Source organism: Cottoperca gobio, chromosome 7 (assembly GCF_900634415.1).
Source record: "Cottoperca gobio chromosome 7, fCotGob3.1, whole genome shotgun sequence".
NCBI classification, from domain to species: domain Eukaryota; kingdom Metazoa; phylum Chordata; class Actinopteri; order Perciformes; family Bovichtidae; genus Cottoperca; species Cottoperca gobio.
In genome coordinates, this window is record NC_041361.1 from 4,327,070 (window position 1) to 4,345,638 (window position 18,569).

An 18,569-nucleotide genomic window follows, 5' to 3' on the forward strand; every position below is an offset into this window, starting at 1 on the left:
TCCACTTATTTTTAGTAGTTTATAGTTTCAACTTTAACCTCAATAAAATGTTTACGTCGTTCCAATTAAAACTTGAAACATTGTTTTTTTCATTTCAGTATTGTGAGAAACTAAATCAACTGAGGTGAACTGATTTAACTTTAGCAGTCAACTACTCACACTAAAGATTTTATCATTTGAGACACGTCAATCAAATCTAAATAAATACCCAATGAGTGCTTGAATGGATATAAAAAGAAAAAGTGCACATTTTTGTAATTCAAACCATTAGAACTTGAAGGCATCACACAATTTTCCAACCCTAAGATGTTTTCTCCAAAGTTCTCCGATTATTAAAAATAATTGAGGCACAAGAACAAAACAGTGTAAAATGTACTGTATTTACAACCATAAAACATGAATATAATTTCACAATATTTGCACTGTACTGTATGTTGCATCAAGTATTTACCTTGACAATTGCAGGTAAGAGTAATTTATTTAACAACTACCTTCATGTACGAGACACTCTTGATCTTGTCTTCTGTCAGTCTCTGGTCTCCTCTGGTTAGTAGAGAATCATCAGTATCTAGTTTGCTACAGAAGCTTCATGACAAGTTTTCCAAAAAGGTATGGCACCACTTTCTTATCGAAAGCACAGGCGCTTCAGTGAAAGATAATTTGTTTGAACTTGGTGTTGGGAATCTGATCTCGGCTCTTTAACCTCCTCACTGCTTCCCTCATGTGCTTGGGCTGAAGCGGCGGTGTTTCTCCCCACTTCTCACAAACGTCCAATGCTGTGAGGACAAAATATTGAACTACATAAGACAAATTTAAAGTTCGCTGAGAGGTACAAATAAGAAGTATTTATTCATGCATTCTGTTAATTGTGTCTGAACTTCCTTTGTTTTGTAAGTCTGCCACTCACCTTCCTCAACAATTTCCCCAGCAAAAACCTTGGAAATACCAGACATGGCAATCACCACATTCTGGGACACTGATGATCCTGTTATGGACTGGATCAGCTAGAAAAATAAAATAAAAGACATCAAACCAATAACATAGATTATAAAAAAATCCTCAGGTGTTTAGAATCGCTTACCCTCTTAATAGCTGCCTTAGGGAAGGCAGAGCGTCTGTACATCTCATAGCGATTCAGCTGCTCTTCAGAAAAGGACGACACCAAAACTCTGTAAGACAAGAAGAACAGGTGGTGGTGGTGTTCACTGGAAAGAGATTTAAAGAGTTTTTGGATCGGAATGATCTTCTGTTAGAAATCCCAGTCTTACTGCATCTTTTGTATTTCATCCTCATCAACCTTTTGGCGCTTCTCTTTTTTCTTCTCTGGTTCCACCTTCAGTCTTTTGGCTTGGTCAGAGGTTCCTTCGTCCTCATCTTCCCCACCTGCCAGTTCCTTCACAGTGGAAGACACAATTGTTTAAAACCCATTAAAAACAATGAGATGCCTTTTGTAAAGCCACAAACACTCTTGTAAATAGAGCATTCACTTATATACTCTTGTATGGCTGCTTGTGTTTAGGTATCATTTAAGATGTTTGGCTTTTTTTTTGTTAAATGGAAAATAAAACTGTGCCATGGCCCATTGGTCTTTAATTTGAGTCCCACTGTTAGACTGAGCTTCACCAGAACTCACAGATTTAACCTCCTGGTTGGGCTCATCTTGCGAGGATGACTCTTTGTTTTCCTTTGAACGTTTTGCTGTGACAGGTACATCTTCAGTTTCCTCTGATTTAGGATGCTGCTTATTAGAAGAAGTTGTTCTCTCAGGTGTAGACTCAGGTTTGATCCGTGCAGGGTCAGCCATAATCACTCACTCCCTCTAACGCTGGCTGACAGGTTCCGACTCTGTAATATAAAAAAGGTTGTTGATTTGGAGTGGTGGACTGTAACTAAGTACATTTACAGGACGGTGACGCTACAAACATATTGTCTCATAGAATATGATGAATTGCTGTGGATTTCACTACCCAACACAGAATGAACACAACCTTAAACATAGCACATACAGCACTAAAAAGCCCAACTCTAATTATTGAGCAGTAAAACTAATCCAAAAACATCACATATAACGTATATTGTAAAACACTGGCAGGGACCATTTTACTGCACAATGACTTACTTTACTTTTAAAACATACACAAACAAACGTACATTTTGCTGATAATACTTGTATAATTTTACTTAGGTAACATTTTTAAGTTTACTTACAGTGGAGTATTTTCACAGTGTTGTAATAGTTCTGTAAAGCATCTGAATACTTCTTCCCCACTGTTTATTAGTTTGTTGCTAGTTTGGCTAAAGCTAGATAGCTATCATTTTGGCTTCTATAACGACTTGCAGCTACATGAAAGAAATAATGTTTTTAAGATTACTCAGCTTAGAAGCCTCAACAAGGACTATACAGGTTCGTGTTATTGATCACATCTGGATACACATTTGATGAAAATACGAATACAACATGCACATACCTTCTTTGCAGCTAGGCGTCAACAAAACAGCAGCAATAGCCAAGCTAACGGTGGAGTTAAGTTAAGCTAACGTTAGCTTAGTAATTGCCAGTTAGCAAGGAGGCTAGCACACAACGCAGAAATTACCGCAGTTACAATTAATTATATTTAAGCTACTTTTTGGTCAAACAATAATCATGGCATCAGAATGCTAGTTTTCTCGGCGTATTGATAGCAACTATGGTTTTGTTGATAGCAGTTGCACTGGGTTTCCGTTTCCGGTTTTGAACGAACTTTATAGACACTGGCAGCAAGACATAAACAAACTGATCAATACAGCTAACATATAAAACACGCGAAGTTTATTGTGTGTAATGTAGTGCTACGATTTAACTATCAAGGCACAAGTTCCAAACTATTTTACAACAGCCAGTTAAATCACATTTTAGACAACCACCCCTACTGTTTTGACTGTCTATGTTGTTCCCTAATGTTGCTGTTCACACCCAAGAGTGAATTTAACAAGTGTTGTTGTTTTTCTAGCACAGCTGACATGAATGCCAACAATACTTCCTAGTTATTGTTGATAGTCTCATGTAGTCCACAGTTGTTACATTTGCTGTCTGTTTATGTTTGGAGTAAATGAAAGTTTCAAACTTAGTGGACAATTTACAGAAATGTGACTTAACTAATAGTAAATAATAAAAAAGATAGGTTTTGGACATTTGCTTCGCACTTTAGATGTGACAGTAGAACAGATATTTCAAACACTGGATGGTTATAATCCGTGCTTCTGCACATGTTTTAAACATAATTGAGCTCGAGCGCCATCTTGCTTATTCCCATCCACCTCCCCTATTAAGTAGCTAGGGCGGGGGGTGCTAGGGTTGTGTGTGTGTGTGTGTATATGTGTGTGTGAGTGTGTGTGAAGCGTTTCGGATTGGAGATGCAGAAAGAAAGGGCAGTTTCAAGGAAGTGACGGACGAGGCGGAGGGGACTGGTCAGAGGAAGTTTGCTTGATGGTGGTACCGTGCTGCTGAACGAAACTTTTCCCCCTTGAGCAGCAGCGGCACCGTGGATCGGGAAGGACGGATCCAACGGCGGAGGGAGCTTTTGTTTCCTCGCCACACGAATAGTACTGAGGAATAACTTAAAATCGGGAGAAAACGGGGATTGCAGAGGAATTTCACTCCCGCAAACCAAGCCCCCCTTTTTCCTTCTCTTCCCCGCGCCTCCTGATTTCTTTCTGGGATCCGCGATGGGGAAGGAGCAGGAACTACTTGAAGCGGCACGCACGGGAAACCTGGCCGCCGTGGAGAAGCTTTTATCCGGAAAGCGACCGTCCGCTGGCACCGGCAGCGGCTCGTCTGGGACCGGTGGAAGCGGCAACAGCAGCGGGCACGGCGCCTCCTCTCATACCCTCTCCAGCCTGCTCAGGTAGGCTCTGGAAATAGGAAGCAGATGCAGATATAACTGAATGGGAGACAGCCAGTAGTTTTGACCCTGTCCATTATTGTCTGATCATTTACTATTCTAGCCTATACTAAAGTATTTTAATTATTATCGGCTAGTTACGCAGCGTAATGCTTATTTTTGCATTGCCAAACAAACAACCTAAACCATTGTAGCGCAGAAGCACTGGCATGCTTCTTTGTTAGCTCCCGGTTCTGTGGCTCTGCCAGCTGTACTATACAGTAATGTGCATAAAGGACCCAGTAGGTAATGATGAAACTAAACTACAGACATCTGCAACAAAACAGCCCCATGGTCTCCTTTAAAAACTAACACCGATGCATTATTAATTGCTTACATACAGTCTAGACCTGAACACTCACTGGTGAAGGTGGAGTTGAAAGCCAGTTGTCAGAACCAGACTCTCATTTTTAAGCAGAATTATTTTACTGTTTGCAAATCTTTTTGAACATCCCTGGACTTGAAACCTTTTTTTTCCCCCCATCCTTCAACTGATATATTTCATTTAGATCAATCAGTGTTCACAGGGGGAAGTCCTCGGCGAGGTAGACGTTTGATGTGGTTATAGGTAAAAACCCTAGCATGCAAGGTTAAACATATTTAGCTGCTCTGTAGAGGTTTTTGCTTGTCACTGATGCCTTTTGTGCTGCTCACTCCTTCTTTAATAGTTGTGAGTTCTGATTTAGAGACAAGAAAAGCAAACTATATCCACAGTATGTCATCCTTGCTGACATCCCACCTGTGCACATACTGCAGTCTGTTAGTAGATGCTCTGATGAAAATGCCCTAACTGATTTGGAGATCATGATACATTGGACGATATTGGTAAAGGCTTAGGTAATGGGCCAAAGTCCCTACTTTTAACGTAAGATTGCATCAAATGCCTCGCAGTGTTATGTAGAGGCAGCTTGGTCGGGCCATCTCCTAATATACCATCCCTTTTTAAATGTTTGCAGATGAGTGCTGCTGGGTAATATTAAATAATAGGATGAAATGTAATAGATCTGATGAGTTCTGAGTTTCCTTTTTCTCTGCAGATGTTATCTGAATTATAGGCTCCCCACAACAGGATTGCTGAATTTCCCTGGGCTGAAACAACATATCTTTCTGAATATGATGTAGTTTCACGACGCATCCATAGTTGAGACAGCCATTGTGCTCTATGCAATATTGAGACCGGCAACATCTTTGTCGTTGAGAAGAGCCAACTCCTTAAAGCTACATAGGCGTCTATATCTCTTCCTAAAAGCCTACAAGTGGCTTCTCTGCATCCTTATTTTAATGCCTGTCACTCAAAATGTAATACTGCTCCTTTGGGAGCCCGGTGCCAGCCACCTTCATTCAAGGGACAAGTGTTACGGCAAAGCTCGAGGTGATGCATCACTGTGTTACTTAGTGCAGACTGCACAATGTACTCAAGGTAATTACATTAAACCCTTCTAATCGGAAATCCAATTCAGGGATGTCATGCAGTCAAGGCTCTCCCTCGCAGATCTGTGGGCGGACTGAAGATCCCATTGTGTCATCTATTCTGACTTGAGCAATCGATGTTTGGCAATGATAGCTCTGGGAAAGTATTGGCTAGACTTTGTAGGAAATTAACTAACTATGGTGTATAGACTTAAAAAAAAAAAAAAAGCCTGTTGCCTGTGGACACCTGAGTTTATAGATCAGACTCTCGGAATAAAAACAAGTTGCAAGATTAGTGACCACAAGACATCCCGGGGGGGGGGGGGGGTGTTGCTATTGTGTATGACATTTGATTTAGTCTGCATAATGAAAATGTCAATACGTTGCAGGACATCACAGTGAATTACTACAGTGGTACGGGCTTTGGGTTGGTGGGCGTGTATCTGTTTTCCCTTTAGCAGAATCTCTTTGTAACATTCATCATCCATTGTTGGAAAGTGTAGGCCTGTAATCCCGTCAGAGGAGATTTGATCTGTAAGATCTGTCTTGGTTGTGACACATTGTGTAGAAAGGGGTGTGCACTCCACTTCATTACACGCACTATAACCTCCATTTCTGTAATAAAACATCTTTTGTCATTTTAGTTGAACTGAAGCCTAAACAGTCATTTAAGACTTGTTGTGTCTTGTGGCTGTTATAATAAGATATTAGGCTTTATGTGCCGAATATATCCGAGTAAATCACAACCTGTTTATCATGTAGACGGATAAATAATGGAACCTAATCAATTTCATTACAAATTCTTTGGAAGGTGCGTTGTGTATGTTTCCACTAGATTTTTGACGTTCTTGCACTGGAATGGGGTGCAAGTCAAGACCTGCGTTGTTTTTGTAACCAGGCAGTTGTGCAGCCCTGAGGAATGTCTACTTTCCCAGGAGGCTGCATCCCAGCGGTTGCCATGGGGTAGACACTGACCCTGGCGTGTTTAACAGCACCGCCGCCCCAAACATTTGTTCCGTGGTGCTCCATTATCCCCAAAATGAGCCGGGCAGGGCTTCCTCGAGTTGGAAGGTCACCTGTGTAACCTTCATAGTGTCACTGTGGTTGGAGCTAAAGTAAACTTCATGAGTTGATACTGTTTCTGTTGGAATTGTTTAGTCCATATTGGTGTCTGTCTTAGATCTTATTTCAGGGCATGCATTTGCGTTTCCCTCAATACTGCAGTTCTTGCTAGGGTCCCATGACCCGTTTTGATCCCAGAGGTCTACAGGAAGATCTCTTCACTAGCACTTCCTGGACAAGGTTGTCCAAACACAGGCAGCTGCTGCAGTTAGACCGGAGGTAAGACAGGTCCCTGGCAGAGAAAGTGCTTGCCCACTGAGGGGAAATTAACAGAGGAATGCATGCAGTTCTGGACAGACGCTTTGAGAGCTTAGCCAGATGAGGACTCGTCTCCCCAGCTTCACAGCCATGTCCTTTGTCCCACTGACAAAGCGCGGAATGATGGCTTTTCATATTCATATCAGTCGCTAAAGACCATTCTGAGGCTTTTTTTGTACTTCTTTAGTTTTACAAAGAAAATTGAGCTGTCATTGGGATAGAATTGGACCACCTGTTTAGAGTGTCCTACTCATTTAGTCTCCTGAAGGCGAATACAAGTGGGGCTTTTGTGATATTTGGCGATTTAAAAAATCTGCTTTAGATATTCACAAAGGCTTCTTGAAATGTATTTTCTCGCCAACGTGTGATTCCTTTCTCTAAATGCTACCGAGGAAAGCATTTTCTATCAGTGTGATGACTTGATTAGCATTTTAAGAGGCTTGGGACAACTCCAGATCATTCCATCCACAATGTCTGGCTCATCCCAAGCAGACCCCTGCTGTGAGACTGGTGTCAGCCGAGAAAATGTCTTCTGCTTAAAAAAAGACCACATGCTGTCCTCTTTTTAAATGTACAAATCTCTGTTATTGTGCATGTAGAATTCACTGAGTGTGAAGGTGCATTGTAGGACTTGGGATGGTGTGTCTGCAGATGACAGGCTGACAGCCTGAATCTGACACCCTCAGTCTGGAGTTGGAGTTTACAGTAGCTATCAAAGTCATGCAAACTGTCTCACTTTTACAATACTGGTAAGAGCCTCGCATCATTCCTAGGTAGCTCAAAGCTGGGCGAACAGCAGGAATGGCAGTCACATTTCATCAACTGTTGACCTCTGAACTGAAAGAAACCGTAGCTGGTTCAACCCAGGAGGGAGCAGTGGTAGCTGGGACATCTAACACCACCGTGTTAGCATTCCAGGAGCATCTGAGTTTGGGATGCTCTGCGCGTTATGTTTACGGCCCATGTTTGTGTAGTCTGAGAAAGCAGGCAGAAAGGCACATTAGTAGCAGGGATGAATTCCACACATGTGTGCGTGTGTGTGTGTGTGTGTGTGTGGGGGGGGGGGGGGGCAGGAGCGGACATATATAGTGTCTTTTCCTTGCAGAATGAAGCCATCTTTACTTTAACTTAATGGTGGTAGGATAAAAAAAAGCTTTGTTCAAGTGGGTCAGGGAGTTCTTAATTGGTTTGTAGAGGAAAGGTTTCCTCGGAGTTAGGGTCTGAAATAAAAACTATATCATGTAAGGATGCCAAGCTACGATGATAATACACTGCACTACTTTGTATTGTGCTTTTTACAACATTATAAAGTGCTTAACAATCAGGACACATTTGTGTCTCTCAGTTCTCTTTGTATTTATACTTTCCATCGTTCTGTGCTTCCTGTGTTAAAAGAAGAAACAGAAAGTTGCTTATCTGTGAGCAGGACAGCAACACAAAGACACATCTACTGAGTCTTAGGTGTGCTTGTTTATGTTAACTCTATTTCACCCCCTCACTGAAAACCTTGTAATAACACATGGACAAATGGGGGAAAGATAAGGCTGCTGAGGTCGTGGTGCGTCTCTGTGTGTGGTGTTCGAACCCATTTGTAGGAAAAGGTACCACGGCGATCAGAGACGTCAGCACCCCGCCCCCCCCCCCCCCCCCCTCGACCTGTGCAGCCCTACATGTGTGTTAGCTGACTGTTAGCAGCCCCCGACCCAGACATTTCCATCGGTCTGGCTTGCTGGCTGGCGTCTTCCTCTCTCTCCCCCTGTGCTGCTCTCAGCAGTCTTCTTGCCCACCTGCTGGGCCCACACCAACCTCCACTCCACCTCCAGACTTCAAACATGTTGTACTTGGAGTGAGAGTAATGGCGCTGCCCTCAATCTGTTCACACAGGAAACAAATTATCCAAGATTCCCTTTTGCTTTGATATTTGTGCAAAGTAATCCCGACTGGATAGCCTCAGAATGACTAAGCAGATTGGCAACAGGCCGTAACTGTGAAAACGCACTTACTTTCATGCAACATGCCGCATATAATAGATATGATGTAACACGGGTAAGTGGTATTGTAGCAAAAACTTAATAACAATCTTAAAAAGGACTGTGCCAAAGAAGACTTTGCTGATGAATTCAAAGAGCAAACTGACCAGTATTTGGCGTGTGCTATTTCCAGAAGTAGGTTGTCAGCTAAACTGAAAATAACTGCCCATCCATCTGGCAGGACTTTGGTTGAAAATGCGCATCTTCATGCTCTTTCAAGTGAATTGCTCAGAGGATGCCAGTGAGATCTGTGTCTGCTGTGAAGTCGGTGTGGGAACTGCCAACTTGTTGGCAAGCACGCTGTGACTGAAGGTGTTTTCCTGCTTTTCTCCACCCATCTGATTCTCTCCTATCTCTCTCTCTCTTTTTTCTTTCCTTCTGTTTTCATCCCAACTTTTCATCGTGCCACCAGTGATTTTCATGCCCATAATTTTTGATTCAGTTGGAGCCCATTGGACTGGACTGGACTGATCTGTGGGCATACGCGGTTTATTCACACCTTCTGCTGCTCTGTGAAATTCTCACTATGATTTTATGAGCCGCGAAGACTCCATCAGGCTTTGTTAAAGCGACGCACTATAATCAAATTGGTAAATGAGCTACAATATTGCTGTTTTCATTACAATACTTTCCTTTCCGTTGTGACTGGAGCTGTTAACTGTAGCACTAAAACAAGATTAATGTTTCAGTAGCACTATTTATTTTGTAAAAGATTTTCTAAAATGGTTAACTCATTATTTTGAGAGATGCCTACCTCAAACATTCAACAATAACTTGTTTTAAGACCTCACTGGCAGCGCCGCTCTATGGATGGCAATGTCGGTCAGTCCACCACTTTGGTCCAGATGGAAATATTAAGCTATTGGTTCGATTGCCAAGAAAGTTTATACAGACGTGTATGGTCCCCAGTGGACATTGGATGTTTTGGGTGAGATCTCTTGACTACTATTGGATGGATTGCCATGAAAGCTGGTTCAGACAGGATGAATCAAGACATTTGAAGACATCATAGTCATAGACTTGTTAACGCGTTGTCATAGCCGTGTCATAGATTTTAGGTTTGTTTCAGACTCAGAAATCCTTTATTAGTCCCACAACGGGGACATTTACATTGTTACAGCAAAAGAACATATGAAGTAAAGTGCCGAGCACACGATAAATAAATAAAACAATATAAGTACAAAGCGGTTGAGTAGTTTATAAAGATGAACATTGCACATGGCAGTGCTGATTGCACAACAGTGGTGGAATAGTCTGTTCTGGGTGTGGTGGTGCACCAGAGGCCGTGGTGCTTCCCTGTGCTACCTAAACTTGTGATACTCGCTTCACAACATTACAATATGCGCTACCCCCTTAAACCTTCATGATGACAGAGAGTTTAGCTCATTGGGAGGTTTCCTCAGCAGGCCTGGAGGACTCTGGCAGGTATTTCAGTCTCTCGCTCTCTGCTGAGGAGAAGATCAGGTTGGAGGCATCTGGTTTCACCACCCACCCACCAGCAGTGCATAATTAAGCCCAATTTCCCTGACGGTATAGCTGACATGCGCCAGTCACTGCTGGGCTCGGTGCCCTGGGCTAGACTAATCCCCAGTGTGGTCACACCGCTAATAGGCTGGAGGACAAATCTGTTTATTTGACACCGGGTTCACACTCACCTGGGTTCTTATTTGTGTAAACCGAAGACAGAATCTTTCCTCTTCTATTCCCCCCAGGGCCCGTCTGGAGAAATAGTGTAGGGAACTGGAAAAGTAGAAACATCTACTTTGAATACCTGCTGTTGTTAAATACCTGTTGCTGTAAAAAACTACTTGCTGTGCAAAGCATATGTAGCAAAGATAATGAACAAGTATTTTAATTGTCATCATATGATGCGTCTCTGCTGTTTGTACCTGTATCCTACCAGATATTAGTGAATATGGATCAAGACAAACTTGATTTACAGATACATTCAAACACAATAATTAACCTAATTTGAGTTGATGATTTATTCACTTGGTATGTGAGTCAACAAGGCTAAAAACCCAACACAGATTCTTGTGTTTGTGCATGTCATTGCTGAGCTCCATGACATTTGGACTTCAGAGTAAAACACAGTGGAGATTAAAGTTTAAACCCACGTATTTTGGAAATGACTGTCTTTTCAGAATTTCTTCAGTATGCTTGACTAACATCAGCAGACTAATGCAGAGAATACATAAAAGAGGGGACGTGTTATTATCCTTCCTTCTCTCGTACTGGCCAGGCTTTGTGCAACTCAGAATTACAGCCCCCCCAGAATCTTTTTCAAACTCCAGCTTCATCCCGCTGATATTCCCTCAGGGAAATTAAGGATTAGCTCAGCCTTTCAAACAGGAATTCCTCAGTCAGGTCGCATGAATGTGCCCCCTCCCAAACCAAATCAACTCTGTTTTGCCCATCGCGCTGCTACGCGCCTAAGCCCCGTCCCTCAGTTAGGTTGGTTGTGAGCCGTAGTAAGAGGATGAAGTGGATTGTCGAGCACCACTCTGACTCATGCCCTTGAGTGCCATGCTGCCAAAGTGCTCGGAGGACGTTACACTTGCACTGCACCTAAAAACCGCTTCTACCGGCAGCTCTGCTTTTACACCAAGTGTTAAATACCATGTCAGTGAACAATTATAACGAGCAGACGTCTTCATTCCCTCTGCAAGCAGATGATTGCGATAGTGTTAATTAACACCCATGTCGCAGAAAGTGGCACCATGCTGTGGTCTGTGAGGCATTACACCCCTGTCATGTTTTGATTTGGTCATGTGGCTGATGTGACACGATGTTTATTTTTCTGAGCACTTTTTTTTGAACTTCTGGCGGTGACCGATCCGAGTCATGACTGCTGAGGAGGACCACTACCATTACACTGGCCTATGCACGATTTTCTTAAATTCTCCAGTCGTAGTCGCTGCTCTGTTCATGTTTATGTTAATTTGTTTATGGGCTTTTTGCTGTAAGCCGTTACATAACTCTTTTATCTAGGACAGCAACTAGAGGTCTGTTTCTGTCTCTGTTTGATGTGTTCAGCGGCCATCCCATACGAACGCAGTGTTGCTGTACTCTTAACTGCAAATGCGGTTACTGGTTCGAGAGGAATGGAGAGCAAGTGTGTACGTGTGATGCCTTAGAGAGCTGACATAATCCTAGCTCACACACGTTTCCCGTCTCTGACAGAAATGCATCAATCCCCAGCCTTTCCTCGCGCCACATTCACCTACTCTAGTGTTTCCTCCCAGCGCGTCCTGCTTTTGATGTCACATGTCTTCACGGATGCCTGACTTTGTGAGATGAGATCCATAAGGCCTGCTGAGGGAAATAAACGGCTTAGGTTATGACTAGTAGAGTGTTGCATCCCTGTGTGTCTGTGCTCCGTCAGGCTCATTGTTCTGCAGGCTACAGAGCCCTCCAAGACATTTATTTAATGAGACGGCTCTGACTGTGTAATTGCAGTCTGCTCTGAGAGCTATTATAGGAGATGTATTTTAGGGGGGCAAAACAGCCATTACTGCGACAAAAGCGAGCCGCATGTGTGTGAAGCGAAGTCACACAGTAGCACTGAAGCTGATATGAGGAGGCTTGAGCATCCTGCTGCCACACCTTTCGCACATGGATCAATTCATATTGTGTCTGTGAGTGTGTTCAACTCCCCAAAGCGGATGTTTTAGTTTTTTCTACGCTGAAATGATTTGCAATTGGCCCGCTCTGCTGTCCTTTTTCCCTCAAAGAGTACTCTCCAAAGGCTTTAGTCATAGAAATGACTTGCTCACATCAAAACCCAAGAGCAGTCATAATTTATGAAGCTATCTTAATGTTATCCGCAGTTTGCGTTGGTTTTGAGACGGCTTTCTATAATGTATCAAAAGATAAGTAAACCGCTTTTTCCGTTTTTCGTCCCATTCATGATTGATTCTCTGTGAGGGCCCACTGGTTTTGCCCCCATTCTCTTTCTGTCTGGCAAATGACTCTGGTCTCAGATATTTGGTTCACTAGTGCTGGGATTTCCGTGTGGCATGATTTATTTAGGATGTGTTGAGGTCTTTCAGAGAGCCTCACATCCCAGGCCTGGCACTCACCAGGCATCCTTTAGCCTCTTAAATTACTCCCTCCATCTCCTTTTTCTTTTTCTTTTTTTACCGCCCCCCTCTATCATCATTCTCCTTCCTCCTCACCACAGCGCTCTTTGCAAATTAAAAGAAAACAAACCACGACAGTTGAATTTGGCTCCAGTGAATGAGAGTGCTGGGCTAATGTTAGCCAACCTCGCACTTTACCCCTTCAATGGTTTTAGACTCCGTCCCGATGCTTTGTTTGTTGTTGCTTAAACTGCGTAACAAAAGCCTATTATACTTGGGGACTTTGCCAAGAGTAATCAGGCTGTGATTGCATGGAGCTAATGCAAAATAGACCTAATTAGCTCATCTTAGCTGCTGTTGTGTGGTGATGGCGTCTATTTAACTTCCTGGTTTCCTGGTTCAATGCTGCTGCTGACATGTGCTTCTTCATTCCTGTCCTCTCACATGTTTTTCGAGAGAGAGAGAGAGAGAGAGAGAGAGAGAGACAGAGTGCATGAATGTACGCCCCCACCTGTGTGTAGGTAGGGGTGTGTTATGATGTCAACTTGCTGCTGTGAGCGGACTGGGGCCCTGAGATAGCAATCACAGCGGATTCAGTCACACCCACCGTTAAAGACTTTACTGAGGGATAGGCCAGTGTTTGTTATGTGTGTGTGAGTTGTGTTATGAAAACCTAACATACCTTTTCTGTTCTTAACAGTATCTGGAGAGGCCCCAATGTGAATTGTGTGGACAGCACTGGATACTCTCCTCTCCACCACGCCGCCCTAAATGGACACAGGTAGATTACAGATAAATGACTGGGAATGGGGAGAAATGCCTGTGTTGGAGCCTCTGTTTATGCTCTGCATTAAAGGAGGTCTGCACTCACAGACTATTGTCCCACTGGGAAAATTAAAGCTATTGATTTGCTGTTTTCTAAGTCTGTGTGTATTCATTAGTGTGGTTGAAACTGTTTGACCTGTCCCTTCCTCGATCTGCAGCGAGGTGGTGGAGGCGCTGCTGCGAAACGAGGCCTTGACCAACATCGCCGACAACAAGGGCTGCTACCCTCTCCATCTGGCTGCGTGGAAGGGAGACGAACACATCGTCAAACTGCTCATTCACCAAGGACCTTCACACCCCAAACTCAACGAGCAGGTCTGCCACTGCATTTACGTGTGTGTGTGTGTGTGTGTGTGTGTGTGTGTGTGTGTGTGTGTGTGTGTGTGTGTGTGTGTGTGTGTGTGTGTGTGTGTGTGTGTGTGTGTGTGTGTGTGTGTGTGTGTGTGTGTGTGTGTGTGTGTGTGTGTGTGTGTGTGGTCTCTCTCAGTTCCACTCTTAAGGTTCCACTCTTGTTTAGTCGAACACTTTTAACATGCTGATGATATCACGAGTTGTGAAACGATGCCAGTACTCTCTTGAGGATGTCCGAGATGTATTAGAACCTCAGCAGGAGCTTTTTAGTGCTCCTTATAAAGTAAAGTAAATGTGCTTAATAATCCCAGGACGCTCAGCGCATTTGTTGACCTCTAGTAGTTTCACAATTACAGTTCTAATGCTTTAGTCCGCAGCTTTGGGAAGTTGCTTTTTATCCCACTTTGTAAGGAGGTCACTCCTGCCAACAAAACGCCACATGACAGAGATATTTCTAAATAGTAATAGTAGTTCAGCATGGCATGCTCTGTACTGCATTCGAACAAAAATGAATGTCAAAAAAAGATTGTGACCGGAGTGCATTCACCTCAGTGCATCATGAGCCTGACTTCTGCTGCGATGCTGTGATACTTGAAGTGCTTGTTTGCCCCTAACCATTTTAACTGTTTTAACTCATATGTTCTCATATTTTGTTTGGTTGCTTACTGCACAGACAGCCTCCAGAACCGGCTCCATCTCTGGCACTGTCCTGTTTGCGATGAGGAGAAATGGCACATTATGAGCTCCACAAACGTTGTCTAAATCATAACATTTATATCTAACGAGCCGCCTTTTCGGATGATCAGATCAACTACACACGTGTCTCATTGTGTGTCATTTCTCCCTGCCTGTTCATGACGTTTGATTGTTCATTAACTCAACTCTGATTTTTTTTTTTCCTCTCTTTATTTAGTTTGACTCATTTGTCATCAATCATTCATTCATTGCTTGTCTGAACCAAAACCATTGGCCTATCTTCTCTTCCTCCCTCCCAGAGCTCTGTAGACCATAAAGAGTTCAAACGCTGTGGGCCCTTTGACCCATATATTAATGCCAAGGTGTGTACAGAGTGCTGCGTGATAAACAACATTTCCTTTTGAAGTGCTTCTTTGCTTTACTGCTGTGTTGCCTTGCTGTGCTTGGGGTTTGGGTTGTCGCTGCTGCTTGCGGGGGCCACTCTGCTGCAGAGATACGGGGGAAGCTTTTCATTCCACCGACTGTCGGTAGATCCCTGTCCTCTGGCTTTCTACTCATGCTTTCTACTCATGCTCACTTTTATTGAGATGCTATGTTTAACACAAGTGACACTGCCTTACGACATGCCACCACATGAGGTAATCTATGTTCTACATGTTACAATACTGTTGTGCCACTGTGTGTCTTTTTTTCTTTTTGTGTTTAAAATGTAGCACGTTTGTAATGAGAGCTTGTGTAACATGCAGCTGAAGCAGTGCTGATGTTGGCACCACACAGACAGCAGTAGGAGAAAATATTGACTGACAGCAAACCACACTATCAGTTAAAACTACGACATGCATTGTGGTATAAAAAAAAGAAATAAACAATGGGAAGTTGACAAATGGAGTAGCTTACAGGAAGTCCTCTGTAATATTGGCTGCTGGATAGTTGTGTATTGTGTGTTGCTACAAATTGAGTGCAGAATGGTCCCCATTTTTTTTTAAACCTCTCAAAAACTATATTTTTTGCCAACATTTTATTGTCCCCAGAGGATAAATCCTACTGACTCGATGATCCCCTTACATTTATTTTTAAATTAAAGCGCCACAGTGATGTTGATATTTGAAGTCTTTAGTGAAATGTCCGTACACTCATCGGATAGATAGAGCCATGCAGTTTGGTACAAACCTTCGTGTCCCCCTCAGGATAAATTTAAATCATTTTGATCACCCTTCTAGCTCTACCATCAGTTCAACTTCTGTAGCTTGTGTTTAGTTAGTTAGTTTTATTATGCTAAACTAAGATGTTGAAACCGTAAACATTACGTGCTAAACATAAGCATGTTAGCATAGTGTGCATGTAGCATGTAGCATGCTGAAGTGCTGCATCACCGAGCTAGCTAACATGGCTGCAGACTCTTGTTAAGTAATTAGTTAAATGATTTAGTTATTGAAATCAATTAATGTTCTGCTAATTTAGTCCATTATTAACAAACTACACATTTCATTATTTATTATTATTTTAGAGATCATTAAATAACCTTTTTTAAAGCTCGGACACCCCCTAAGAAGAATCATAGAGAACAAAAATGTCTTAATGTTTCCTATATGGAATGAGACACTCATTATGTTCCTCACCAACTGGGGTTAAAACAAAAGTTCAAATCCCAGGAGGATGGACCTAATTTTTCCTCTTAATCTCACATTTCCGTGTGTTATCTGGAGTGCATACTGTATTACATCAGGCGTCTTTTTATACTTCACATCCTCATTGCACCAGCTACCCAGGGAAGCCCCCAATCACAGCCGACTGCATGAGGAGAACGGCTGTTCAGCAGACACTGCAGAGCTGACAGCGTCACCCTCACAGTTGGAGCAGTGAGCGGTGCGAACATGTTGGTCGCTTCATGATTGCATTTTCAGCTGGCAGAGCTGGAAACCCACCCAGGCCTGTAGATAAAAGCTGCACACTATTTTTGAACATTGTCGAATTTCCCCAGGACTAATCTTCTAAGCGTTTGGATGGGAAGGCTGGCTTTCTTTTAATGCTGCTATATATATATATATATATATATATATATATATATATATATATTAGAGTGTGACTTTTCACTGCAGTGGTTGTCTTACTCTCTTTTTCCATTTTAGATGTCTTAATGTAAACACTTTCAGGATAGTTTGGGGACCTCTCTCTACCTGGTCATGAGCCTGAATAATTGAAGCCTTGTTATGAATAAATCAGAAAGATGGATGCACTGTGGATGCTCCGGTCCTGGTTGCGGTCATGGTTGATGGCATCATGTGACTGAGTGGGCGGGGTGCATCCTGCCTCCCCTCGCATCACACTCCAGCACCAGAGAGCTCATCTCAGGAGGAGGAGGAGGAGGAGGAGGAGGAGGAGGAGGAGGAGGAAGGGGAGGTTGGGGAGGTTGGGGAGGTTTTCAGTGTACCAGTCTCTCTGCATCAGTGTCGAGGAGAGATTTCCATGCCATGCTTGTCTATGTGAGTGTGTAAATGTGTGTGTTGGCCCCTCCTCCTCTTCTCCCCACCTCCCAGTTTGTGCATGGGAGCTCACGTTGCTGAGGAGAGGAAGAGGCGGGACGTTGTCATAGTAACAGTTTCACGGTACAGCGGTGGGGAGTGACCCAGTGGAGGGATCTGGTGTTTTGTGCAGAGAGAGCCATAGCCAGATGTGAGCGCTGTGTGATGAGGCTTAAAGTGGGGTCCGGGAATCGCGGGCGATCGGGGGCTTCAGGGACACTGAAGGAGTCGGACTGGACTTTGGCCCAATTCGCTGTCATTCTGGACCAGGAAGCCAGCCAGGCCAATGTTTATTCATTACGTCTCTGTGCTCTCTCCTACTGATAGTTTTCTCGGTGGGTTGGCTGCTTTGATGTTTCAAACGTCTCACCGCAGGGTCTGACCTGCACTGCCCCCCCCATCTGAATATTGGGCTTACACAGGTTCAGTGCATACAGAAATAGAAATGTACTGAAAAACTAGTTGTAGACACGGGAGAAGAAATGATCAGTTCATTAACTGATCGGGAGGGGGGGGGGGGGGACCTTTATGATAATATTCGATTTTAGGGCTGCAACTCATTTTCTTTTTATCATGGATTAATCTGCCAGTTATTTCCAAGAGTAATTGATTGTTCTTTTTGATCTATTAACGGGTGGGAAACAACCATCACACTTAAGCTGAAGTCATCAAGATGCTATTTTACATCATTGTAAATGAAATATATATTTGGCTGTTTTACTGAAACCAGGAATTTAAAGACAATGATTTATATATAAAAAATATCTAGATTATTTAATAATAAAAATAATCATCAGTTGCAGCTCCTATTTTATTTGTTGGGAGGAATGAGCTCATATAAGGAATGATGTCATACGGATTATTTAATCATTATCATCCTCTAATATCTGGGTGTTTAGCAAATAGCATTTAAAATGTTGTATTAAAATGATGTGAGAAATATAATATAAGCAGGAACTCTTCAGTAGAGACTGTATTAATGAACGGCTTCATTGACCTCTTTTTTTTGTTAATTAACATACATTCTGTGTATTACTCCATAATCAGATATAGCCTCTAGTCTGCCCACACTCGCGTCACGCTACCTCTCACCCAGGCTTCATCTTCCTATGTAGGTCACATGTCTAATACAATATGTGTTTAGATCACTTCCTCTGACCCAGACTCAGATGTCAGAGTCCTCCGCCATTAATGTGAACTCCACCACAAGCTGTAAGTTACCCTGGACACATTCAAATAAAATATGTAAATATGTGGCTTTTAATTGAATAATTAAAAAATATCTTTTCTTTGAACGGATATATACGTTATCCTGGGAATGGATCGTTCAGGCTCGGTCTGCAGTATCTCTGA

At 42.8% G+C, this 18,569-nt stretch overlaps 2 protein-coding genes across 2 annotated transcripts in view; one reads left to right on the top strand and one right to left on the bottom strand.

The window, feature by feature from the left end:
- Positions 1-361: 361 nt before the first annotated feature.
- Positions 362-2,733, bottom strand: taf11 (TAF11 RNA polymerase II, TATA box binding protein (TBP)-associated factor). Its single transcript, XM_029436362.1, has 6 exons — positions 2,469-2,733; positions 1,634-1,845; positions 1,269-1,393; positions 1,082-1,169; positions 908-1,004; positions 362-776 (listed from the first exon to the last, which is right to left on the bottom strand). Exons 2-6 carry the CDS (start codon positions 1,802-1,804, stop codon positions 646-648), a joined length of 612 nt encoding a protein of 203 aa, XP_029292222.1. The 5' UTR covers positions 1,805-1,845; positions 2,469-2,733; the 3' UTR covers positions 362-645.
- A 539-nt stretch (positions 2,734-3,272) lies between these two features.
- anks1aa (ankyrin repeat and sterile alpha motif domain containing 1Aa) overlaps positions 3,273-18,569 on the top strand; it is a 57,207-nt gene continuing 41,910 nt past the window's right edge. Inside the window, 4 exon segments of the mRNA XM_029436361.1 lie at positions 3,273-3,884; positions 13,523-13,603; positions 13,806-13,962; positions 14,994-15,056. Coding sequence (XP_029292221.1) covers positions 3,706-3,884; positions 13,523-13,603; positions 13,806-13,962; positions 14,994-15,056 — 480 coding nt within the window. The 5' untranslated portion in view covers positions 3,273-3,705.

What these genes read in the sequence shown, in the direction of transcription:
- taf11 (XM_029436362.1), bottom strand. Translation starts at nt 1,804, where the DNA reads ATGGCTGACCCTGCACGGATCAAACCTGAGTCTACACCTGAGAGAACA. An exon ending in CCAACCAGGAGGTTAAATCT is followed by an intron (nt 1,394 to 1,633) that starts GTGAGTTCTGGT and finishes TCCACTGTGAAG; the next exon opens with GAACTGGCAGGTGGGGAAGA. An exon ending in TGGGGAAATTGTTGAGGAAG is followed by an intron (nt 777 to 907) that starts GTGAGTGGCAGA and finishes TTGTCCTCACAG; the next exon opens with CATTGGACGTTTGTGAGAAG.